The sequence below is a fragment of the Electrophorus electricus genome, chromosome 3 (assembly GCF_013358815.1).
Source record: "Electrophorus electricus isolate fEleEle1 chromosome 3, fEleEle1.pri, whole genome shotgun sequence".
Taxonomy (NCBI): Eukaryota; Metazoa; Chordata; class Actinopteri; order Gymnotiformes; family Gymnotidae; genus Electrophorus; species Electrophorus electricus.
This window is the reverse complement of record NC_049537.1, coordinates 4444519-4472360: the sequence shown is the minus strand read 5'-3', so window position 1 is coordinate 4472360 and position 27842 is coordinate 4444519. Positions and strand designations below refer to the sequence as shown.

Below are 27842 nucleotides of genomic sequence, written 5' to 3'. Positions count from 1 at the left end.
AAGAATGGAACATGCAACTTTTAAACATTCCACAACCAAAGGCATGTATCAACACATGTGAGTGGTTGCCCCTGTTACGACACTAGTTTAACTTCAATATACGAGGTGTTCTGCATTTGCCGCTTTATTTCAATGAGGGTGTGACTTTCTGTAGACATGGAATAATGTTTGACTAAGATCCTGCCCTTATTCTCCCATTACTCATTTCAGCAATCTAAAGCAGGCCAAAAGCAAATGTCTTAAAAAGCACAACTTTGATATATCTGCATGTCTCTGATGTATAGATATAAAACATATATTGTAGTATTTATGTTAAAATAACACTAACCTGACCATAGAAGTCTTCCGAGGGAGAAGACAGTGACCTTCCATGGAAACATGAGGGCTTACTCCGTTCCTCCACTCCGGGATCAAGGATATTATCAGCTGAGTGATATCTGCCCGAAGGCCTTGGCTCAGCTGGTTTTCTCTGTGTGTTCCATGTGGCTTCATATTCTGCAAAAGTGCCCAACCTCTGCAAGGAGTCAGAGCCATGTTTGCTGCTCTCTGTGTTTTCTGCTTTAGCACTTCTATCCCTCCTGGTGGCTTCAATTTCAGTAGACTGTGGCCTTCCTCCAGACTTAGCCAAGCTAGGGTCATCAGATGTCTGCTTTGGCGTTGGCTTGGAATATGCTGGTTTTGCTATTGCCTCGAAGAACTTAAGCCTCCCAACTAAAGACACAGAGCTGTCTATGAGAGGCATCTCTTCATTAACACCCACCTCATTCATTTTTTCAGGCTCAGAGAAGGACCTTACTTTCTTCTCTGTTGGAATCCGCTTTCGGCCACATATGCGGGTCACTTGGTTTCCTCCTAAAGCAGGTTTGCTTAGTGGGCCCTCAGAAACACTTGGCAGAGGTGATGTATCCCTCCGAGTAACAGACTGAACCTCTGCTCCTGGGTGCTCAAGTAGCACTGGCTCCAAGTCTCTCCGCTTGAATGAAGTAGCTTTCAGGACTCGGGCTTGGGCCTCCTTCAGATGGTCTTTATAGGTGCTGGTAAAGGAGCCATCCGAGGAAGAAGAGTTTTCTGCAGATCTCCACACGGAAGGCTCTTCAGCCTCAAGTGACCCACCCAAGGCAGCTGTACTTCTGCTTTTCTGAAGCTGGGCTCTCCTCATCTGGATCTCATTTCGCAAAGTGGTGGCAAAGCGGTCATTATGTCGTGTCTGCCTTGCAACCTGATGATCAACAGATTCCACTGACTCACTTCCACTACCCATCTCAACTTGGCTGTCACTCACTCTACCACACTCTTGGGATGGAGAATGCAGCATGGGGTTTTTTGGGGGACTTGACTTTGTCTCACTTTCAGAAAGCAAATGTTCTTGGGAGGATTCTTTTGATCCGAGAGGTCCAGCAATTTTTCCTGGCTCAGACTGTTTAATAGGGGGATAACTGACGAAATGTGCATCTAAGTTTATTGCAACATTTGACTTGTGGTTTTCTCTGATTTCCAAAATATTTGTTGCTGCATCATCAAGTAACTGACACGGTCCACTTGCTGATGTGTATGCCCCATGCTGACCATCAACTTGCCTGTAATATTCATTGCTGTCTTTGTTATTTGTAAGGTGCTGTGGAACTTGATTTGTGTTATACTTGTCTTTAGGTTGTCCTTGAGAAGTTTCAACTCCACTGTGAGTCATCTCTGTGGCAGAATTAGCTTTCCAGTCCTCTACCTGGACTAAAGAGGCCTGGGGCATCCCCAGAGGATGCTGTCGAGATGTGACACAGTAGTAACGGCTTGAGCTGTGGGTGTCTACGTTTTGGTCAATGGCAGTGCTGGACACTGAAGCAGTGGGCCTTTTGATTTGGTTATGGGTATGGTGCTGGGCCTGACTATTTGTGGGTAATTCCTGCATGCTGCTGTAGCAACTACCAATGTTCTGAGACATGACATTCTTGAGTACAGATGGAGTCCTGGAAGGTGCATGGAAAGTGCTCTCATCGCTGTACTGACGGTGGTGGTAGGGTAATGGGGTATATGATGAAAGGCCTGCTCGCACATCAGTGCTAGATAATGAGCATGTATCATCTAGATTAAGATTTTGGCCTGAATGATTATAGCTCTCAATTGCTATGTATGGATTAAGAGTTTCACTCTTGGGTGCAGGGTTGTAGATTTGACAAGTATCCAGGCCTGGTTCGCTGCATTGGTAATTCCTTTGAGTACTCTCAGAGATGTCTGTTGCTTTCTCTAGTCCTTTGCCCTGAAGCTTTGACTGGACATGATTCCCAGGGCCCTCAGTGTAGCTGGGAACAAGACCCTTTTCATGAACCTTGGTGGCAGCAAAACTATCACTGCGAGTGGGTGGTGGTGGTGGTGGTGGTGATGGGGTAATGGTTTTCTTCATGTCAGGAATATGCCAAATTGGTCCAATGCTAGCCCTTCCAGAGCCAGGGTGTCGATGGCCTGTCTGCTCCTCTGCCCGTGGGCTTTCCCGGCCACTGGACCCTGAAGGCAGCTGTAGGAATCCAAGCCGGTCATCCTGTTTTACGACATCACTCAGGTTTTGACTAATCCTGCTATTGCTAGGCCTGCTTCCTGAGTCCCATTGGCTGACTTTATACAACATGTTCTCTGTAGAGGCTGTGTTGCTTTTGGACAGTGTATAATCTGGGGTCCCTGAGCTGGTTGAAAAGGAGCTATAGGCAGAGTCTCTTTTTCCACCTCCTAAATGTTCAATGCTGTTGGCATTAGACTTGCTTGGAGAGAGGCGACCGGATGGATATGGGTGGGGATTGTGCTCTAAACTGTCCATACTGCCCAAGGAACTGAACTGGTCTGACACTCGACGCAGATTTGTCTGCTGCCAGCCAGTAGTGATGTCAGAGGAAAATGAACTGAGGAAATAGATACATATTTCAGGCTGTGATAGTGCACAAAACTGGGATGGAATAATTATATTAGAAAAACTATTTCTAAAGAGTGACGTAATGATAATGTTTAAATAATGTTCTTTTCTTTACCTTGCATCATATCTTGTTTGCCAGACTGGTGAGGGTGTGTGCTGTGCTTTGGCAGTGTCTGATTGGTTCTCATTGAATTTGGTGGAGTGCCAGGAGTGAGGTCTGCTCATGGGTTCACTTCTCCTGAATGGTATGATGGAGAGAGAGAGAGAGAGAGAGAGAGAGATCAGAATGGCAAAGGGATTAGAGGGCAAAGCATCAATGCCTGTGTGCAACTGCAGTCAGAATGAACTCTACTCTCATGATTACATCAAGGAATGTACAAGAGGATGTACAGTGGTGGTAACCTATTTCTTATTTTAGAGGAAAAGACAAAAGGTACAAGTACGCTTTTGACTATAAAAGAAAAAAATGCATAGATAAGATACTAATTGCAACAATCGGGCTAAAAGGTAGTGTCTCTAAAACCCAAATACAATCTTGCATTAGAAAAAGTCATATCCTTAAAAGAGAAGTCAACAGTAATAACACACTGAAGCAAACAAAATGAAATACATCTTCAATACATTATTACTACAGATTTTCCTGTGCAAACATTTTCTTCCAATTCCAACCACCTAAGAAATTCTACAAATTTTCAGGAAGACCTTAAGAATTGTTTAAAATGAAGACATTTTGGTGAAGGATGGGTACACACAAGAAGAAAGTGGGCTGGTACATAAACAGTGCAACGCAAGAGAGGAAATGGATTCGTGGTGGACATCTGATTGGATGGGATGGGATGGTATAGAAGGCTGGGTTGGCTGGTGGTAACATCAATACCATACCTCATCGAACTTCGCAAAATCTTCGTTAGAAAGCTCCGGGCCACGTGAACATCACTCTCTGATGGCATTTTCTGTGCTACAATATCCACCATTTTCATCCTCCTGAAGGGGGTTAGAAGGAGGAACACACAGACTGAATCTCCGAGCTCAGTATAAACTGAGACTCAGGGACTTTTGTGTTATTCCTTTAGGTAACACAGACAAGAATGCCTCCAAGAGTGAAATAACATAGCCAAACAGCAGTAAGGCCAACAGCACTAACCTAATTCTACTTTCAATTACCACACAAAACACACACATTAAAAGTAGTAGAGGAAAAAAATCCAAATCTTATATATATCTCCACCCTAAACCGTACAAAAGTAATGCATCAATGAACACGTTAAAAATAAATAAATAAATTTAAAAAAAGAACGCATCACACATCCAATTTGGCCAAAGGTCTGAAAACAGATCACTGGTCTCAGGCTTCTGCCATATGGCCCAGAGGGGATAGGGGTCTAAAGGTCTTCCCTGCACCAGATAAATCACCCTCTAAGCCCTCCCAAGCTGATGATCAGTCCAGACAGAGAGCCAAGCTCTGAATTCTTATACATGGGACATATCACACCAGTAAGAACAAACAACGAGAGACATCTTGTGGTGGAAAAGGGGTAAGGGAAAATAAATAAATAAATAAATAAATAAATCCATGTATAAATGGCACAACATACCTGTGCATAATAGGAAGACAATGATTTAAGAACACAATTTAAAGTATTTTAAATTTAACTGCTAATATCAGTAGCTATTTTGGAAAAGGAAATCGTTTTTGCCAGAACATTAGAAATATATGACTGCATCAAGATGTCTGAAGAAAGAGGGATTTGAAATTCACCCACTGTACTGGATGCTACCAAGGCTTCTGAAATTAAATAGCCTGAATATTTTCTTTCAGTATGTTTAATGGTCATTAAAAACAAACAAACAAAGAAACAAAAACAAACAAACAATAGCCTTCACTAAAGTGTTTCAGGGACAAGTTTTGGTCTGAGCAAGCATAGCATCACAGTAAAAATAGATACCTGAATAAAGGAAAAATATACTTTTTCACTTGCCAAGAAACATCAAAGATGACTTTTAAAGTAGATTGATGTTTGACAACAGGGGACAGCTGACACTGTTTAAACATTTGAATAATCAATCAGCCTAATAATTCTGAGTGGTCCACACTCCAAAGTTTATTTGCTTTGTTTTATTTTTATCAATATAGTAATTGCATGTGTGATATTTTTATGTGATATATAAATATGCTAGACCATATACTATGGTTCTGGTTCAGTGCTTTGGTTTGCAGTACAGTGTTTCTTAAAGAAACTTATTTATGGTTACATGCTGTTGCACACAAATTCTTGTGTTTTGAAGTGAGCTTGTACCAATTAAGATGTTACAAAACCACACAATAGTTACTTGCAGCTTCATTAAAATGAACTAGGCCAATTTAACTACATTATAGATCAAGCATAATTACTTGTTTTCTTTCAACCAATTAACATTTTCCCTGAGAAAACATCACAAACACATCATGTTAGTCATCAAAATCAAAGATGTTTGACTTTTTAGTAAAAAATGTAAATGTTCTGACTATTAAAAAAAAAAAACCCCACAGAGATAAATAAAACACTGATAAAAAAAATTTAAGCCAAGCCCAGACACGGCGAAAACACAAAGTTACCCAGAAGTTTAAAATTAAACATTCCACTTACACTTGACTAGTGACCTTCAAACTCTAGTCTGTCACAAGCACAGTCCACTCTCACACTAGATATCCAATTTTGCGGCTTCAGTCTGCTTCAGACAGGTTAGAAAAATGTTGAGAAGAAAAGCGACAAAATGCTCTATACATAGAACTTAAACAAAATTGACTAAACATAAGTTCTTTCTTGTTGCAGGTTAGAAAGATTACACAAAAGCCTAAATGACAAATTAAGGAACGCGAGGCCCTAAAGAAGTAGTTTTCCTACTGTTCTCTTTCTCGGGTAAATGCCTCAAGTGTCTTTGTGGTAGCCACACATGGTACTAAGCATTCAGATGCTAATGTATCTCGCTTTATTGGACGTATTGTCAGGGCTACAGCTGGTCCAGCACAGATATGCCAGTGGATTGGATCAGTGGAGCCCAGGCAGAATGGAGGCCAAGGTGGGGGGCTAGCAAGGAAAGTCCCATTCCACAGTTTTCACAGCGAGGCTGATTCAAAAACTAACAAATCACTGGTGAAGAGGCAACAGCCAATCCAACTCCTTCATGCAAAGCATTCAGTGAGGGCCAGCTCAGGCCGTGGTGGGTGGGGGGTAGTGGTGGCAATGAAGGCACATAAGAATTGTGCTGCTACCAATAGGCTTACAAGAGTATCTCCACAGATTATCAAACTATTTAGAGGAATGAAATACTGAAGTGTGCTCACAGCTGTTTATGTAGATCAATGCGTCACATTATGTTTGGTAGGAAAACCATTCCTGAATTTGATAATCAAAACACACATGCCGATCATTTTAACAGTTAACAACTTAACTGTTGCAGAGTTGCAAAATTTGAAATGGTGCCAAAATTATTTCATATACATGCTTCAACAATGTAGAAGAAATGACTATAGAAAAAAGGCATAATATTTTGAGACAAAGGATGCAGAAACAAAACAGTAGCTAAGTAAGTCTCTGAACTCACCAAGCAGACCCTCAAGTCAACAAAAGACACAAAAGCAAAAATTCCTAATCAGGTTTCCAGACCAGCAGATCTGAGGTTTCAAGTCCGGGTTTCTCCAGTGGACTACTCAGGCACTGCATTCCACATTCACATCAAAGACTGGGCTTGACAAAAGCTCCTCCATAGATGACCAGTGCCTGATCAGAGTGAGTCTTTTCAAACATCTGTTGTACCCACTTAAAATAAAAAACAAAATTAAAAAAAGGATAGCCTTCATAATGCCCTTTTAGAGACCTTAAGCTTAAATAAATACTTCTGTGCACATGTTTCATCCTAGGCAGATCTTCACTAGGTTTTACCCCTGCAAAGATCTGGGGAGGTGGGTACTGTGGCAGCCAGTCCCTTTTAAGTAATCCCGCAGCCTCCACCTTCCCATTGGTCCAAAGATTAATGAGAAGTTGAGAGGGTTGAACTCCATCCCCTGTTCAGCGGCAGCCCTACATGGCTTCCATTACTATGGCAACATGTTGATTTTTTGCAGGGCACAAGTGCACTTGCTGCACAAGGTGATGTCAGCAACGGTCATCAGAATGTTTATAGAATCAGACAACATAGGAAAATTCTCAAGGCAAAAAGTGGTACCTTATACATTTGGGTTTTCTATAGCTCTACATAGGTGTAAAATAAAAATTAAAAAAAAAGTGCTATCCACAGGCTACTTGACACCATAGCTGCCCTCTTCATTCTTGTGTGGGGCACCTCTCTCTCTGCAGCAGTATTCACCAAACATGCCCCCTGACCTCAACCTCCCCAAATGGATCGGGTGACTTACTCTGTTAGACTGGATGTCTGAAGCACTGACACGGGCCATCTGGTTTAAGACCAGGTCAGAGACTCAAATAGTCAACCTGTAGGTTCCTTCTAAACCAACACAGCCTGTATGGAGCCTGTAAAAACAAGTGTTGAGTAGGGTACAAGATAAACTGTGACCTACAAAGTTTAGTGCTTGATTAAAGTCTGCCATGCAATTCAAACAAATTGTCTGATGACAGGAATGATGATTACAGAAGAACTGTTTGGCCTGTAGTTGATAGGTAGAGCAGGCTATAATAAATAAATAAATGAAATGCATAAACCTTGATGCACAATGACGCATTGTGGGACAACTCTTACTCTCACATTCCAGACAGGGGTCATGTGAAATAAATGCTACATTTCAATGTTACGATAAGACCTCAGGCAAGTTTTATGAATGTGACTTCAGTAATCACAACTGCAACTGGATCTCAACACAGAGCACATCAATGACAACTTTAATATGTTGATTTTCAAGTTGTAGCCAGGCAACTTCATGCTGAATGTCAAGTCGGTTAACCATCTGATCGTTCATCCTGAGAGTGTACACACCTGACGTTTAATGCATCGCGGAATGTTTGGATGCGCCAAGTCACACTGAGAAAACAAGTGTAACCCTGGACTCAAATGTACAAAAAGGACCTGGTTAAAACTGCTTTAACTGGTCTAAAATACATCATCTGACTAATGAAGGGAGTTCATATGATTAGGATAACTCGTCTACATTGAATTTATTTTGTCCTATAAGCAGGAAAGCACAAATGTTCAACAATAACACTTCATACCAAGACTAAAGAGATTGCTGATTAAGTGCAAAGAAGATGCAAAGGCAGCATGTGCTTCAGCAATTAAGTGCACAGGCTACATCGGATTCAGCGATTTTCCTAGTTTTTGAAGGGCAACACAAAGACTTTTTTCAGCACCCACCAGAATCAGCCCCTTGCTAAAGGGCCGAGAGAGGCCAAGCGTAAGCCTCCTGTAATGACCAACACATTCCTGAGCTGCATGTCATACCAGCCGTTGAGTCAGTGGTTGCACAGTTGGCTGCCCCAGGAGTCTGTAAAGTCTTCCCTTTTTATAGAATCTTTCTACAGTTTACATGACAAAGCTTTTTACATCAGCACTCATATGCCATTCTACATCATTTTTGTTTTGTGAATAATCCCTGAAACATCCAAATAGGCTAAAGATCAGGCAAAGTTTGCCTGGCACAGGCAGAGAAGGAAAAATCTCAGTACCTCATTAAATACAACACCATAGATATGTTTCTAAAAGCACAAAGTAGCAGACAGTACCCTCTGAACTCATGTGGCAGAGCCACCTTTGAATGTCAAAAACTTCGCTTATCATGACCCTAATTCTTTGTGCTGGCAGTCTTATGAAATTCCCAGCATAACAGGGAGTAAGCCCATCATGAGGATGTTCATGTTAAATGTCACTGAAATGCAGTGATGTGAGTACCGGCAGACAGATTTCTCATCACTCATCTTTTCCATGTACTAGCCACATACCAGCCATCATAGAGGCAGAACAGAAACTCACAGGGCTCTCTGCAACATATGTGGAGGTCAAGTGGGTTCTTAAGTACTCAGATCTTCAGAATGAACCAACAGCAGACTGAACCAAGAGCATATTACTACATGCTAAAATGAATCCAAGAGGAAGGAAGTCAAACAGAAATATCAATAGCAAATGACCTTTTGGTCAATACTGCTGTTGTCATTATTCATTACTCATAGGTTCTGAACCAACTGCTAGAGGTATGTAACACACTAATTATCCCTATTATATTACACTCCCTGCAATTATCTACATTTGATTAAAGAACCTTGTGGAAACAGCTTTTCTGTCAATATTAATAAAAATGTGTGAGACTTGCAGGGGACTTGCAGATGCGGGTGTGTGTGACTCACCTCGGTGATGGAAATCACAATTAATTTAGAGAGGCGAGTCTGGTGTCAAATTGCCTTTAATAGTGCTTTCCTGCATTATATAAAAAAAAAACAAAACAATTTACTCAAACTATCTAAAGTCAAGAGTAATACAGCACCAGGAAAGTCTTGCACAAGTCCTCGAAAGAGCCCATGTAAGCCAAGCACATCTTAAGGTTAGCACTCTCTGAGTTTATGAGACCGAGGAGCTTTGCAGGATTTAACAGGATTCTGAACCATGCTCCAGCATCGCTCAGGGCAATAACAGCACCCAGCTACTGCATTCTATTGGATAGAATGTTTGTGCACAACTTACAGCTTCACCACAAACTGCAGGATTTTAGATGGCGATATAAGGGCTTAGGTGGGCAGGCGAAAACTAATGATTAATTATTGTTTCTTGTTGGTTAAACTGCAAAATATACAGAATTTATTTGAGTATTATATGCTAAAATGGGGGGAGGGGGGGACTGATCAACATTATCTGCATGACCACCATCTCATTAATGGAAAAATACTCAACATGGTAAGGTTTTCATTTGCACAGTTCTCTGTCGGAAACACTGCAGAAAAAAAAAACAATACAATATAGACATGCAAACACTCAACAATATATTTTTTACATTGACCCAATTCTCTTACAATAGACCAAAGCACAAGCTGTCTAGTACTTGTCAAAGCATAAGTTTCCCAACATACCTTTTAAAGCATCTTGTCACAGAAATAACCTAATCAGCAGAATCGTCTGTATTGTTTCTTCCACCATTTTCTAGGAGGTGCCAGTACACTAAAGTGGCTCACTCACTCCAGGCAACATTTGCAAGCTTTCAGCTGGAAAAAATTGCAAATTAGCCAGAGGCCCAGTTTTATCTCCCATGTAGCTCATGTAACATTTATGTTGTGTGCCATTATACTACTTCAACTGAAAAATCACAGATAGAATATTTGAAGCTAGCTTCTCGCATACAATATTAAGTTGAAGGGTGACTATTTCTAGTTATGTGAAGACATTGTTTGCTTTGTTTTGCACTCTATTTGCCAGAACAACAGTAGTAATCTCAGCACAAACTCTGCCAAACAAACACAGGCAAGCACAGAAGCCCAATGGACACAGAACCCCTTGCTGACAGTGGACATTAATTACTCATCATATCCACATCGTTAACATGTCTCCAACCTTGGCATGCCAGCTAAACAAAAACACTGGAATTAGACAATTTTGTAGGCTATGTGCTTGTCTAAATTTGATAAGGTTTCATGGGCATTTCCTTATATGACGGTATTTGAGTATTCTTCCACTAGATGGCGTTCATAACTCTGAAGAACAAACGCCTTCATTCTAAGCATCAGCGGTCTCACGTCACTGTTTACGATTGCCATTTGTTATTGTAATAATATTACAAAATCTTGGCATGATTTTAATCAATGGAAAAAAAAGCATCAAGTAAAAGTTACACTGCCTTTGCAATTTGCAAAGGTTCCAAAAACAAAGAAAGAAAATCCATATCTATTAAATAAAAGGAGCAGCAACACAGCTGCCATAACATTTTAAACATTTTTGATTGCCATTACAGCATGTGGGCTTAATAAAAGTCCTGTAATCTTCATTCATTTGGTGTTACAATTAACCATGGTGCTAGCATGTAAATATAAAGAGAGTGAAACACTACAAGCAAAGCACTGAGAGCAAAGCTTCCAGGTTCTGTGCTCTGATGACTGGCTGGTCTTTCTGCTGTCGTGTGAGACAACACTGGCTGCCACCAGGCAGCTGTGTGTGTCCTTGCAAGCTCAGCATGGCCCTGGGAATCCGAACAAGCAAAGTCTGCAGGGCACTAGGGTTGCCCACGGCAACAATGGTGCGATCCACATGCCACTTTTGTTTCACTGGGTCAGTGTGCTGTGCACTCATTTGACTGGAATGGAGAGCTCTTTTGTGCTGTGCTTTGTTAAGTGGCTAGCATGCATTTTATTTGCAGTAGTAAAAACTTGGCAACATGGCTGACTTTATGGATTTTTCAAATCAGGATACAACAACCTTCTTGGTGTTTCTTGCACTGTGTTTAATTACAGTTTATATCCCCTATATGAAAACAGAACACAGAAGGAGCAGGGTGGGTCTCTCCTACTTAATGTAATACAGTATTATGTTCACTATTCTTTTACACTCCTTCATATGGCACCCGAGAGCAAATTGTGGGTGAATGTTCCACCACGACTCTGAATGCCATTTTACAGCAAAGTAAAGACTACATGGGAGAGTCCTGAAAAAAGAGGACCAATACAGAGGTATTATTTGTACAATTATATGAGCTGGCATAAATTAATTTATCAGATTACAGTTAACAAAAACACAAGAGCACAAGCAAAACTGCATCATTTCACCTCAAGACAAGTCTGCGTACTCTTGCTTAATAAGCATAGCTTTGCAATTACAAAAAAATCACACCTGCAGTGTTTGCACAGTACCTGGAACAAGACTGACTGCTCCCGCCCCTCTGTATGACTTCATAGCTTCAAATGAGGTCATCATATGCAAAATGCAGGCAACACCCTCAGAAATGGGCAGAAGCTGAAGCCTTCCTATTTCCTCATTAGTCAAAGATAAGCCAGTCCCTGAGGAAACTGATAACATTTATGCCCAGATGCCTACCAAGTCAAAACAACAAGACAGGGATCTTAGTGTTACAATTATTGTAATTTGGTACCCTTTAAATATTTCAAAAGCTAAAATGGAGTTATGCAATCAATAACCGACACTGGGATTAAGATCACACCCAACTGCCACCCCCTCTCCCACAGTGGTAGTAAAAACTTCAGTGTAGTACACAAGGTTTCCAAAGAGGTACTGCATTAGCTACGCAGGTGGAGTGGAATCTTACAGACACAGACACAGACACAGACACACACAGGGCCCCCCCCCCCATAGTGCTGCACTCACTTAAGACAATCAATTACGTAATGGTGCACTCAAACTACAACATTACCACAAAAACAGACATCAGACACAGAGGTAAGTTTTTTGCATGAAATAGGCCAGATGGTCTCTTTAGCCTCTCTGGATCCAGTGCCAGACTGAATACAAAAAAACAACAGCAGCAGCTAAAATGTTACGCTATAGCCCAGGATTAAGATGATGTAGCCTAAATGATTCTCTTAAAATAAAGATTTTAAAATTGGACATGTGCAGTTTATTTCATATATGATGACGACATGTCAAAAACTCATGTATTCATGCACTCTATTCTTTAAATGAAAAAGCAAATTCCAGGATCCTACTACACTTAAAAGGGCCAATGTCCTTCATTTTTTCCCCCCTATACCTTGATGTTTGTGACTTTAAAGGGGTCATAATACATTTTACATAACCATTTTCCAACCTCTCTTTTTCCCCTAGAATTAAACAGGTTGTTTCTGTTACTGAGCCTAAGAGTGACAAAAATAATGAGCTCTGTTTTGATTGGCTGCTCTGTATTGTGCCGACTTCAAAAAGCACTCAGGGACAAAACATGCCGGAGAACTGCAATGCAAGAGGGTGGGGCTACAATCCTGAAGTCTGAACAGGTGGAGATATGTAAATGAGCTTGATCTTGTGACATCAGAGGAAGAGTGATTTCAAACCTGGCTGTTTTTGCTGTTTTGATCCCATTTATAGACTATATGGACCAGGGGAGTGAATGGTGCATTTTGAAACTTTAACAGTATTAAATATTTTCAGCTATATTTAACAATTTTTTTTTGTTTTTTACTTTCAGTAAAGTGATGGAAATTCAGTTTCCATAATAGGGGGCCTTTATGTTAAACACAACCATTTGGTGCATTTCCTGAATGTTCCAGTAGCGCTTACACAATCAAGCAACAATCTGGCCTAACTGGCCCATCCAGGCCCTACTTGTGGAGAGACTGATGCACTGAATGGATACTCAGCATCCACTTTCACATACGCAAACAATTTAGAAATGTTGAGAAACATTTCCGCTTAGGAGTCATGTGAGAATAGGAGCTAATGTTAAGATTCCATTCAACAATGTACATTTAATAAAGACATTATTTTCAATTAAACACAATGAATAAACAAAGACTTAAAGGAAATGCACAAACCATTCATGATTCCAGATTTTTCACAAGATACATGCTTTCACAGAGCAACAGTTCATCTGGAGTTTTGGGGAAAAGATGATACCCGAGAAGCATGTAAAACAAGCTCCACTGAAACAGTGAGTTTTCTAACCATGAATCATAGAGCTGCTTTATTAGTTCAGAAAGAAAAAGTATTAGCTTCGCATACAGGGCTGAGCCATGGACAAGGTCAAATGTGTAGTCAGATACTTTACCGAGTCAGCAGAGAATGTCTTCATTACCAGGCACTAATTCACCTCACTGTTGCTAGCTGGCAGCATAGCTGACTTACATGCACATTCAAAGGTAAAATAGGACAATTAGTGACAAGTAAACCACTAAACAGGACTATATACTTTCTACAAACTGTTAATGTTACAGGCTAAATGCACACAGCAAAGCTCTTACTGAATAGCATCATCATCATCCATGTTGTATGAGAAAATCTAACCCCTTCATTCGCATATAAAAAATAAACTGCTCAGCGCTATGGTCAGGTCAAAATTTAATACGAGCAAATCAGTCACAGCCCTCCCATAGCAAGACTGGAATGTTTAACACTTCATTTACGCAAAGAGTGAGTGATGGTGGCAAACATGATAGAATTTTAGAACTGGAGAAGCAAAAACGACACACAGAGAGATTCAAAACACTCTTGTAGTGAACTTTCGGACAGAGGTCCTTTATGAGCTGTGCTGACAAATGTCCCATTTCTCTGGAACCCCCGTCATCTCTAGCTACGTTTCTTACTACTGTACACTGCTGTTACTTACCTGGAATCATAATATTTGTTATATATATATTGTTATATATATACATATGTGTGTGATATAAGCTGTAAAGCAAAGACATTGCCACCTGCTATTTTCACTTTCTAACGGTTTTACTGGCATCACTTGAACAAGACAAAGCTCAGCATAAGGAAAAGGTCCTCATCAGTGTCTGTACTGCCATAGTTTCTATGGTTGCATCCAAAAAAGGTAACCATGGAGATGCGAACGCACAGCGTATGGGGAAACAGGTGTGCGTGGTGGCCCTAGGGCAGGTTCACCTGTATCAGTGCGGGCACCTTACCTTTTCACCTCCAGAGTGAGTGTCTTGTGGGAGCCCTTGACGAGGCAGATAGCCTCCTGCCGGTAGCCATTGAGTGGAACCTCATTGATGGTTACAAGCTCATCTCCTGCCTGGAGCCTCACTGCAGCCGCCTTACTGCCTTCTTCCACCTGGAACACAGAGGGCAGGTAAGGTGTAGTATGTAGAAACTCAAAATCACTCACTAAATAAATAAATAAATAAATACAAATTTAAAAAAAAAAAACCAAAAAACACATGCATATTGTTGGAGGAAAGGAAAAAAGAAAAACCTCACAGGCATGCACAGCGAGTTTATAGTTAACAGTAAACATGTACTTAAATGACTAGCAGGAGGTTAAAAAAAACAGACAAAAAAAAAAAACAAAACACATTACACAGGAGATCCCTTATAATTCACCCTTAGCCATTGTATACCCAGCATCAACTCTCTGAGAAAGAAAACAAAAGGCTTGCACATGAGCAGCTGCCCTGCCAACTCACCGATCTCGGACTAATTTGACCTTTGTTTTTATATGAGTAGCAATTGGAGTATTAGGGAATTTTCAGTATGAAAGGTTGCCTTGGGCTAAAATGGCACTGGACTCTAGTGGTCAAGCATTTTGCTTCTTGTGTAAATGATCAAACATTAATGATGTTCTACTCCTTAAACCAGCACACTGGGGGGCCAATCTCCAGTCTGGACACCATGAGGTTCGTCCTGTGCCTTTTAATAATGATTCACTCCTAAAGGCTACATTTTATGAGGGTAGGTGGTAACTTTGGCTCCAGTGAATTCCTGAAATGTATGAAAAACCCAGTGCATAAACCTTAAGCACAATGAAGGGTAATGTCCTAGTGAAAAATGACTGGCTTCATCATGGCAAAGTCCTCGGAGGCAGTAAGGATGAAATAACGTTCACTCTGCTTGGGATGCGTCGGCAGAGATCAGCCAAGTTTTACGCATTAGCACAGGAGTCTGCATTCCTTTTGTAGAACATCATAAGGCACTATAAAATAAACTGCCCAAATGCTTCACAATTTGCCAACTTTACCAGGAAAGCCAGAAACACTTTCTGACTGGCCTTATAATAAAAAGCATTTTGGCCTGTTGGCAGTGGAGGACAAAAAAGACAAAACAAAACAACACTGAACACTGCTTTATATTTATATTTTTATATTTAATCTTTGCATTGCTCTTTTACAAGATCGACTATAGCATTCTGATCCATACCAAAACACAGAGCAACTCCAAAATGCGCATTTTTCTACAGTTTCCTTTAGTGATGGCTTTTAAGGTGAGTGTTATCTGCATCTTTCCTGTCCTAGTAAAACAATGCTCTTTTGCATTTCAGATTTCACAAAATCACAAAATAAAAAGCACTTTTATGAGTCTGAAATTACTGAACTAGTGACATTCTGAATTAAATAGCTGACAAATAGCTGATGTTTATCATGAACTCTGATACCTTAACTGTTTAATCTTGGTTCTCTTATGGGACAACAGCATTCTTTGAAGTTGCAAGCCAAATCCAAAAGCTTCCTGGCAAAATACCTCCTGTGGCTTCCTGAACAACAGAACATCTTAAACCATCAAACCCAAAATATGTGCTGGCTAAAGAATGCACAACTGTGGTTATTGTAGCTCTGAACAGTGTAGAAGCTGGCTTTGCTCTGTTTATTATTTCAGTATGTGCAGGATTCAGGAACCCCCGAGTCCCCTCAGAGAAAATAAAACAAGGAAAATGCTTCAGAATGCCTGAACAAGCAGAACTTAAAATAACCTCAAATGCTAATCTAAACCAGGCAGAGAAATGGATATGCCCCCCTCTGGCATTCCACAGCATACTGAGAAAATGAGAACAATAGAAATGCATTGGAGTCAGTTAAGCACAGCCATCAGAGTTGAGACATCCCCAACTTGCTGAAGTCAGGCTACAGAAAAGAGCAAGAAAGATGCACCGTACAGGCCTCTCCAAAATTTCATTAATTCCAGGATTCTAAATTCCAAGTTCACCCTTATGGCTGGATTATACTTTTTGCAAATGTTTGCACAAATGGTTGATAAACCTTTAACTGCTACAAATGCACATTTAGAAATCTTATAATTGCTGTATTCTGAAGCAAATCATACATGACCTTGCGAGTGCTGGTAAATATAAATTTATAAGAGTACCAATATTATGATTTAGTAGTAGTTGGCTTATAATGTGGACTCAAAGCACTCCTGTGTTATAAGACACTAAAGTTACCTTAGAACATTTGTCTCCTGCAAATTTGTCTCTCCTGTCTCTGTACATTCTATAAATGAAGACAGTCTATGTAACTTCACTAACATTTTTTGAGAACATTTGTGTCAACCCAAACCCCCTGCATGCCTCTTTTTACTTGAACTTTATATGGTCTCCAAGGTGTGATGTCTGAGTGACTCAAGTTTGCTCCTGAAAGCACCTAAAGTCTACTGTTGCATCTCAGCCTCCACGCCATCACTTTTCAAGTGCTCAGCACAGCCAGTGACAGCCTTCTGAGGACCCTAGCACATAGGCCTCTGTGCTGAGCAGACAGCATTTTGCCCTCGTGTGCCCTCAAGCATAAGTAATCAGACATTAGAGCTCCAGCAGGCTTTTTTAGTATGTAGTGTCTTAAACTTTGGGCTTATCCGATGTTCTTGGAGTTCGAGGGCCAGGGCATGGGAGTGCCGCAGAGCTGAGCCACGGGAAGTGGGTGGTTGGACGTGACTCTGTGCAGCATGTGTGTGTTCTGTTGACAGCTTATCTGCCTGTCCCACAGCACACGCACAAAAGGCTCAAAATAGAACCCAGAGGTCCAAATATGCACACATGCACTTTTTGCCCAATACATCCATATGAGCATGGTACAAGGCTGACCTCTGTTTTCTTCTCCTAAATTCTTTATGAATAGCTTTAAGAATAGACAAACCATACCCATGAGTGTGTAATCCAACATTGCCTTCATGTGCTGAGTACAAGACTAGGATGTCCATTGTCACATTAAACAATGACACAAAACAATAAATTAACAAAAAGGCATCAAAGCAGAATTCTTATGTAGGAAAAGTTTTCCAACAGATAGCCAGCTAGTTAGCAACAGAGAACCACAAAAGTGTCTCATGTTTTCAACTAAATGTTATTAAATAAATTAATAAAATAAATCCCACTTCAAAAGTAATTAATGACCTTGTAGTTTGTCAAGTGGATAAGGCAGTTTTTTTTTTATAAAAACAGGGACATTTGACAAGTAATATATTAACACGGTAACCATCACTGACACTTATTGGGCATACCAATATGGTGGGGCTGTGGCTTCAAGATGTCATTATCCTAGTGTACCAGTCATGCTCACAAATAAGAAATGGCAACTATGGAAGCAAGCTGAGCAGTTTGATGCCAATGGTTCCTTTCCAATCACACAATGAACAGGAGTGTATTGATTTCTATAGACCAATAACACTACAACACTAATAAATGTGAATCATTTCTCCTTTTCATATTCACCTGAGAATCCAAAATTGGAAAATGGAGACCATTTTATTCATTAATGAATCTAATACCAAAAAACAACGGATTATTGATCATACTTTTGATTTTATAATAAAATCAAAAATAGGAAATTAAAAAAATGGATCAGGTGGATTTCATTTTTGTGATCTAGAAGTTAATGTCTTGTTAAATTCATTCAGGTTTGCTAGCCAATAAAGACACATCCAATCCAGAGAGGAGAACTAGTCTTCTGGTCAGACATTAGAGGCACCCACGAGAAAGTCCAAAATGCCTTGGGGTGAATGAAGCCAAATGGCTCAAAATTAAATTTAACAGTTTCTCACAACTTGGCCACAAAAAGGTTTTGAAATGCTGTAGAAATAAGAAATATACAAGCAAGTTTCTTTGCTACTTTTATTACAATACACACTTCTACTTTCCAAAATTAAGGAAAGATCCTGGCCAAGTATTGAGAAACTATTTTTTTGCTGTTTAGCTCCATTCACCTCCATTCATTGAGGACTATCGCAGGTGCCCTATGGCATTTATCAGTAATCTTTTGATACAGTGGGAGGAAGAGGAAGTGGACAGGCTCCTCATAAACCAGCCCTGATCCTATCCCTTCTGACAACTGACTGACACTTATTTTTTGGTGGAACTACTCTTTGGAAGAAATAATTGCCATTAAAACATATTTAACAATACGTTTTGGGGGCATGGGGGCACTCTTGCTCTCATGTTCTATTGCTTAATTAATAACTGTAGTAAATACATGATGAAAGCAATTCATAACCTTAAGTTCTCATCCTTGCATTAGAATACAGGTCAGTTAATATACCTATGGCATCTGGTGGCAATGCTCGATCACATTTTAAATCTTAACACAGTAAATATTGAACTGAAGCTTGACATTAAAACAATACATCACAAATCAAATCACAATATCTGAAAAATAAGAAATTGTAATTAGATATTCCCCCCCCCCCCCAAAAAAAATAGTTCAAGCCTAGAATATATTTAAGATTACAGGTTACATGCCTTATGTCTAACATTTTCCTTGATTTAACACGTGAGGTGTGCATCTTAAACTTTGATATAGTGATACTGTAACATCCAAACATCTTTCTTCTCATCTGAATGTTGCTGGGAGTGAGGTGGAGACTAAACATTATGTTTGTAAGTGTGACTTTTTTGTAATCTGGCCATACTCAGTAAGACATGCCTTTTCAGTTAGCTTGCTATTGACACGTTTCAACATGATACGTAACTGTTTACAGCGGTTGTCTGCAAATAGGTATGGCACTTATGAAATGTGCGCCCTGCAAGAAAAACGCCATTCCACAAAGTCATATGTTCATGTGGAAAACAAAAAGTGGAATGGCCTTATGCAAATCTACATTCAGCAGTGCTAGCAGTGTAAAACAGGATTATTTGGGTTTATTGAACTGGGGGATTTAAAATAAACACAATGAAGACCTTTGGCAAAACTAGTGGTATGAAAAGAATGCCAAGCATTTTAATGAGCTTCAGTTTTCTCCAACTCCCAACTTAAACAACATCAAATGGTTTCCAAGTGGTTTGATATTTAAATATATTAATATATTTCATTAGTCAAACTAAAAAGTATATACTGATTCTAATAAACAAGCTTCACAAAGAGAACTAGCTAAATCTTTTTTCAATATAATCCACTAATGCATGGTTGCATATACTGTTAAAAAAATCATGAACAATAAATGTTTGCCTGAAAACAAGAACAGAGAAATGTGTGCTTGATAGTAATAATTATGAATAAGTCCCACCTACATACTTTGAAAATCACACTTCCCTGAAAATAAGGGGTCCCTTCATATTTCATCGTGACCTAAGTAAGTTCCTTGGTCGATGAAGTACATCATGGCCTGCATACCTCCTTCATTTAAAAATCAAAGGCAGAATTCCATGTGATGGTTTTAAACTTACCTAGCTAAATTCAAGTTAAATTTATCCCAGATGTGAGATTGTGTCATTCCAACAGGCTTCAGGCTGTCAGACATAATTCAGTACATTCAGAGAATCTAGTAAATCTCCAACATTCCATTCTCGTTCCTGGCACTGCCAGTTTACTTCAAGAGCCATAGAGCACACTCACAGCAATCACAAAGCAAAAGAATTGGAATAGATAGGTTAAATAGCATTCCCCAAACACAGATGGATTAACACAGGCTGGCCTTACATAAAGATAAGCACAGTTAAGCACCAGCTTCAGACAATATTGTGTATTATTAAGTACTGCTGCACTTTTCTCCTTCAATACTAGGATATTTCAGCTTTTCCAGAGTCTCAAAATACCTAAATGTTCACAGAAATAACAGTGTAGGAATGATGCCATCTCTGCTACTCTGGAACATTCAGGGATGGAGACCAAGAGAAAAAGTTATTTTTCCAAAGCAGCACAGTTATTTAATAGTATGAAGAGGAACTACTGAAGCATATGATTTTTTTTGGGGGGGGGGGGGGTGTTTCTCAGGACGTTAATGAGCACATTAACATTTCATTCGATCAAAGTACAGCTTTCTATAATAGAAATAAAAGGTTGTATTATTTTTAGAAAAATCATTCATGGTTACTGAATTTCTTCAGATGCCTGGCTGCTCTTGCTCCATTTATACTAATAATCTCTTCCCAGAAGCTTTGCTTTCCTTGACAAAGGTCAATGATTAAACCTACATTTAAACACAAATGACAGGACAAGCATACTTACCCTAAATAGCTAATACACCATTCAAAACCTGAATCCTACTGTGTATGATGTCTGAAGTCAATGGCTACAGAGCAGTTTTGTGTATGTCTGGCTGTTAAAGTAAAATAACTGAAGGTAAAAATAAACATGAGATCACCCTGACCCAATGCAAACGTCACTGAAACTGGCCTTGTGAAATGTCACAGATAAGGCAGGAGCACATGCTTTGCCAAAAATCACTGGTGAGCTTTGGGATCAGAAAACCTAGCATCTGAGCTCACCTGAACAATGCAAATCAGAACAACTAAATAAGATCAAACCCAAATCAAGAGGATTACAATTAGAAACAGAAGTGGAAAATACAGCACCGAAAGCAATTATCTGCCAGATTTACTGAATGGGTATTGAAACATTTACTACTGGATTCAAATTCTAAGACAAAGGCTAGAATTTCTAAGGTTGGCTTTCCGTGGATGCAGACTGAATGACAGAACATGTGTAGCACTTGGCCAATGCAGTTCAACAGCAGTGTTTAATAAACAGAACCAAAACATTAAATGTAAACATTTGCACAACACCAATAATTTGTTTCACTTGGAGCAATTTACATAAATGTACAACTAAAAAAAGTAAACACCTTAATATTGGAATACATAATTAACCAGTCTCACCAACTCCTTAGGAATGACACAGGCAGCAGGGGGTAAGGAAAAGTGCCAAGTTGAGTAAAGGTCTCAGCAGCTAAACAACAGAATATCCATTCAGCCTAGCAAACTCAAAACCATCTTCTAATGGGGCCAATGACTTAGAAAGTGTTCAGGAAAAGGATCCAACTTAAAGATTCAAGCCTTGACAATAACAGGAATTCTGCTTCTGAAGGTCATTTGTCTTTCATAAGTAGCCTATGGTTAGATCAAAGAGGAAGCAGTATTTCAGATATTATGAGCCCGTGCTGGCAGAATATGCACATTTGCTACATTGCTGGACTTTGGAATAAACTGGAACTGAACAGTACTCAATAAAAGCATGTAGGTAATTCCTCATTCAAAGCAGGAGACATTGGTGGCCACCCCCCACTGCCGATGCCCAAATCTAGCATCAAGGTCTTTCTGAGTTGATAATTCACCAGTCAAAACAGAGATGAGTTTCAGTAATATTTCTAAATTAGTTGCCAAAGAAAGCATTTTAGGTCTGAAGCAATGTTTACATTTTAGGCTAAACCATAAGACTAGGCATGTTTTCCAGACAGAGAATAAGCCTAATCTTAGTGGTTATTTTTTTTTAAATATTTTTCAGAATGAACATCACAAAAAAAGAACAATGTTAATAAAAGACTTTGTAAAATGTTCAATTATGAAGAAACATCTGAAAAATGTTTTTGAAAATGATTAATTCCATTTTAGGTGTCCAAAGACCTCATAAAAATGTTTTTTTTTAGACAGACACTGAATAATGTTTTAGCAGTATGGAATCCAGAAGTTGCAACAATGTTCATGTTGTTAAAATCAGGAAATAAAAGTCTGTGGGCTCTGCCTACATTTATTCAAATAAAGTGCTAGGCCAGAGGTTGTTACCCATGGCTGTGGGTCTCAGTTTTTTTTAGTTTTTTTTTTTGTTTTTTGTTTTTTTTTTTACACCATTCATTTTGGTCTTCTAAGCAAAACATTTGATTAATTATAAATTAGAAAATGTCAACACAACAGAAACACTTCATGTAAATTGGAGAATGCACCTCGAAAATGTGATTATCCTAATCTCAAAGCCGTACCGATAAAATTACATTTGCATACACAATGAAGATGCATTCGATATTAAGATTCCCTCAGTTTAACATGCAATTAACACATTAATAATTATGTACCTGTGTGAAGTTAAATCAAAGCTATTGAATAGCTAAGGTCAGTAACCCATATTGCTGACCAAAAAATATGCAATAACTCTACCCCCATCAAATGATGGGGTAGACTTTACAGCAGGTGTGCCAAAATCTAGTACTCGTGATCTACTCCCCTACAGAATTTAGATGCAGCCCTAATCTAACAAACCTGATCCAGTTAATCAAGTCCTTCAGTAGCATCTTAATATTAGAGCCAGGTGTGCTAGATTAGGGTGGGAACTAAACTTTGTAGGACTGTAATCATCTAGGACTGTGCACCCCTGCCTTACAGGAGTAAAGAAATATTCCAGTGTTAAATATATTAAGAATATATCTATCTATTTCTACCACATCTATAGCAAAAAGTCTAATTACAAAAGAAATATTTTACAGCATCTTTGTGTACTTAAAGTAAAAAGCAACTTATTTGAAAGAATTAGCACACTACCAAAATGGAAAGTAGGTAGCATCATAAATTAACCATTACACATCCATTATGTCCAAATGAAGTTTGCCAATATCCTCTCAACATTCCATTAAGAACAGCAAATGTGTTCTAAAACTTTTTGTATACTTCTTGGAAACTACCAAGTTATTGTATGATTAATAAATGTTTTTCATCTTTCAAGTACAAATAAAAATTAACAGGGCAAGTAACAATATAGGGGTGACAAGCTACTTGCCACCATATTAGAAAAATTCTAGTGGAACCAGAACATCCACTTTATTGATTTACTGATACTTACATATAAATGTTCCATTTTGGGGCAGTTTATGTTCAGACAAGTGAAATAACAAACAACTCAAGATAAACTTTAACATTCCTTTTCACCTACAGTCAATAAAAAAATAACTTGCAAGTGTGTTTCACAGCTTGGATGGCATCCTTTATCAAAAAGAGCAAACTGTTAGAGACTTTGTGTAACAATTCTGAAATCATGACCATCCTGCCTCTGTACTACAGGTTGTCGTGACTTTTGCATCCAGAAAGTTTCGTGTTCAACAAAATTAGTCAAAAACAATCACAGGTCTGTGACTATACAAATGAGATAAAGAAAATAGGTTATTTTAGGCTTATAATATTCCCTGTTGAGCTGTGTAACAGATGGAAGAACTGGAGGCAGGTAAAGAAGGAGGACAACTCCTTTTTCAGGATCAGTTTTATAAGGAATGGCACTTCCTGGATGTAGCTAACCAACTGACCGTGACCACGACACCCTTGTGAGAGGGCTATGGTTCAAATGACAATGTTGTGTTCTTGTGAACTGAACGCAAAACATTGTATAGGGACAAACTGTAAAAACGGTCATCGTGGATCTATCATGCCAGTAGTTGGTTAGGCAAGTTGGAAATAGTGACTTTTCTGTGAAACACCTAAATATAACGTACACACTTCAAGTACACAAAGCACACTATAGTTTTTAATTTAGTTTCTGAACTCATAAACAAGCCAGTGCGACTCAAAGTGCACTACATCAAGTCATACATACTTTCTGGATTTATGATAAATTTCTGATTTACCTTGGTAATGATGAGCGGTTCTCCGTGTTCCAGACCTCCTCTGAGGGTAAAGCCCCAGGGCGCGCCTCCAGAGAGAGCCACATTATGTAGTTTGCATCCTTCGGCAGAATCCCTGCTACCATTCTGATCCAAGTTCCTGTCCGCCTCATAGATTAGTCTTTGGTCTTGGTCAGCGAATCTCGAGTCCAAACAATGGTGAGCGTCCATTTCGTACATAGCTAGTTAGATAGATAGGTTAGTTAGCAGCTAGCTAGCTAGCTAGCTGCCCGGTATCCTTAAAAATGGGCAAAGCTTCCCTGAAAAAAAAGGTGATTAGCTATATAACCTAGCCAGCTAATTTTCCCCAAAACTTCAATTCGCTGCCAGCTACATAACCTATAGTTACTACTGTCGTGACACCTGTAAACACTCAAGACACTCGGCTAATGCTCTTTTAATGAGAGAATTAAAGGGAACATCTCGTCGACTCGCCAGGATAAACGTTAGCTAATCGAACCACATCGTTTGGTGTTCTTTCCAGTCAAACGTCCCCGCGCGTGGCAGCTGCGACAGCGTCGTCTGCTCTCTTGCGCTCCGGCAGTGTCCATTTAAACAGCAAGTCACTCAGTAGCTGGTTAATCCTTTTTTTTCCGAGGCTGCGCTTGCCATCCGATTCTGGATAACGTATTCAGCTAGCGACATATATAATGAGCTATATAAAAAAAATAATAATCGTAAGTTATTTAAACCACTTATAGTTTTCTTGGTTACTAGCAAAGATTTTGTCAGTTTGGTGGCTAGCTAGCTATTATAGCTAGCTTGTTAAGGTAGAATGAGCAAATTAATAGAAAGCAACGAAAACGTTAAGTTTTTACAAACATTATACAACGTTTTCAAAATCCAATGGCCGTGACAGCATTTAAGATATCTGAATACAAGGAACGCATGAAAAAACTAAGTAAAATATACACACAGCCTTTCCATTCCCTGCGACTGTTGCCAGCACTTCGTTCCTAGGCTAAAGTTACTCTGCTTAATTCACAATCATTAAGAAAGTTAGCCTACCTATTGTCCATACACATTTTATTCACTTTTTTATACGTGTGCCAAGCAAAGATGTTATACAACAAATCATACAAAATTCGTTCACACTGTTTTAGCTGCTGATCAAAATTACCTCGATGGTTTGAAGCCCAATACTTGTTGCTAAGACTGCTCTGGATTACGCGCACGGGAGGCGCGGGTGGGAAATCTACCTGCGTCAGTAAACTACAGTTTCAAGCGAGGTGCCGTGTTGCCCCCTTCTGCATATTTAAAGATATTACAGATTAGTTAACGACAATTGCCGAATTCTTTCATGTATCATAATGCACTCGTAAAATTGACTATTTGTTCGTCACCTGCGGATGCTCTGTGCGCAAAACAGCCACGTCTAATTCTGAATTCCCAAGAACCCAATACACACAAAACATGAAATGAAATGCAATAGCTTAGATTCATGTGTTAGTTTCCCCACTTTGCCACCCCAAAAATGGTTGCTTAAGAAGTGGTTTTAAAGTTTTTATATTCCAGTGGACAAGATTTCTTTTCTGTCTCCTGAATTCACAACCAGCATAACCAATATCAATTCAAGTTGCAGCGGCAATCACAAATACCTGCACTATTATCCATTCTTTCAAATGTTTTCATCAAAGTTTACATTCAAGATGTAACCCCATGCGGATTGGCATTGACTGAAAGTTGTGATGACATTGGAAAGGCTCACTGGAGGACCAAAAACCCAAACTCAAAATCGATGTACAGTATCACAGTAACAATGTCACAAATTGAACTGCTGTATGATACGTATAAAACTCATCACCTCTAATCAAACTCGTTGCACTCTCTTGCATTCATGGATGGACACTTGAGTGTCCCTTTCATTTTCAGCATTTGGCAGATTCTGATTCTAAAATTAAATGTTGTGTTAATAGCTTGCACTGAAAAAAGCATGAGCCAGTGGTCTCGGTCTGAGTACTTTATCTTATAACAAGGTGTGAAAATACAACTTACCCAAATGATATCCTACAGTGTATTCAGTAAAAATAATTGTTAATTCAGACAACTGTAAAATTGGTGCATTTAAAAAATGTTTAGAATTGTCTTCTGTTTTGTCACTTCAGAGAGACCAATATTCTTCAAAGTATACAGTAATTTGTGATTTAAAATTGTGTTAAGGTACCACTTAAGAAATTAAAATGGTTAAGGCAAGCGGGTACATTTTTAAACAATGTTTCATGAAGAAATCTTTAACACAACCCCATGCAAGATTTTGCAAGAGTCATTTATCAACTACAACAAAAGTGTTTAGAGAAGGTTCACTGCCCCATAAGAACAGGCCTATGTGATGGTCTGAAAAGAAGTGTTGCTAAATATGACTTTGTCAAAGTCTATCCTGCTGTTTTGGACATTTTTTTAAATGCACTGTAATAAGGTAGCTGCAATACAGTGTACCAGCCTTGCCCAGGAGAGTGATTATGGATGGCAGAGTGTGCCTGCTAGTCAAGCTGTCATGTCGCTTTACTAATACTAATGGCCTGTCAGAGCCAGAATAGAGTACTTAGAACTGAGCAGTTTGCAGTAAGGACTATAATAAGTTTTTTTTCTATGTAATGTAGTCATAGATAAGTGTTTGTTTGTTTTTAAGTTTTCGTGTGCCCAACATATGTGTGCATTTCATCTGTATTAATTATGAGGAATATACACTGCCTGGCCAAAAAAAAAAAAGGTCACCATCTGGAATTAACTAAGCAAATGGGTAAGAGCCTCCCATTGGATAATTACTGCATGGGTGATTATGTTTCAGCTGGCAACAAATTATTTAACCCTAACTGATGCAGTGAGTAGCTTCTCATTTGTTAAACAACCGTGTGATCGTGGAAAAGATGCTAATCTGTTTCAGAGGGGTCAAATTATTGGCATGCATCAAGCAGAGAAAACATCCAAGGAGATTGCTGAAACTACTAAAATCAGGTTAAGAACTGTCCAACGCATTATTAAAAAGTGGAAGGACAGTGGGGAAACATCATCTTCGAGGAAGGAATGTGGTGGGGAAAATTTTTGAATGGTCGTGATCAGCGAGCACGTAAACGTGGTGAAATCAAATCGTAGATTAACAACAGTAGAACTCAGGGATATGTTTAATAGTGAAAGTAAGAGCATTGTCACATGCACAATGTGACGGGAACTCAAGGGATTGGGACTAAACAGCTGTGTAACCTTAAGAAAACCACTTGTCAATGAGGCTAACTGGCAAAAACAGCTTCAATTTGCTAAGGAGCATAAAGATTGGACTCTGGAGCAATGGAAGAAGGTTATGTGGTCTGACAAGTCCAGATTGACCTTGTTCCAGAGTGATGGGTGCATCAGAAGAAGAGAGGTGTCTGAAGTGATGTCACCCCCTTGATGCCTAGTACCTACCGTACAAGCCTGTGGGGGCAGTGCTATGATCTAGGGTTGCTGCAGTTGGTCAGGTATAGGTTCAGCAATGTTATGTGCCCAAACAATGAGATCAGCTGACTACCTGAATATAGTGAATGACCAGGTTATTCCATCAATGGATTTTTTCTTCCCTGATGGCATGGGCATATTCCAAGATAACAATGCCAGGATTCATCGGGCTCAAATTGTGAAAGAGTGGTTCAGGGAGCATGAGATGTCATTTTCACACATTGATTGGCCACCACAGAGTCCAGACCTGAAGCCCATTGAGAATCTTTGGGATGTGCTGAAGAAGACTCCCATCATCTCCCATCCCAATCTCCCATCATCA

At 39.4% G+C, this 27842-nt stretch overlaps 1 protein-coding gene across 6 annotated transcripts in view; it reads right to left on the bottom strand.

Moving 5' to 3' along the window:
• shroom2a (shroom family member 2a) overlaps positions 1–25253 on the bottom strand; it is a 33545-nt gene extending 8292 nt beyond the window's left edge. The window contains exons 1-6 of one of the 6 annotated variants that reach the window (XM_027013567.2): positions 25209–25253; positions 24053–24270; positions 14437–14585; positions 3779–3880; positions 3012–3134; positions 329–2885 (exon numbers count right to left, since the gene is read on the bottom strand). In XM_027013567.2, the coding sequence (XP_026869368.2) occupies positions 329–2885; positions 3012–3134; positions 3779–3880; positions 14437–14585; positions 24053–24268 (3147 nt within the window). In that variant the 5' untranslated portion in view covers positions 24269–24270; positions 25209–25253. Of the gene's footprint in view, positions 1–328; positions 2886–3011; positions 3135–3778; positions 3881–5523; positions 5783–6481; positions 6794–14436; positions 14586–24052 lie in introns of those variants that run through there. The other 5 variants (XM_027013566.2, XM_027013568.2, XM_027013570.2 and 2 more) reach the window with 5 other exon arrangements.
• Between the last annotated feature and the right edge of the window lie 2589 nt (positions 25254–27842).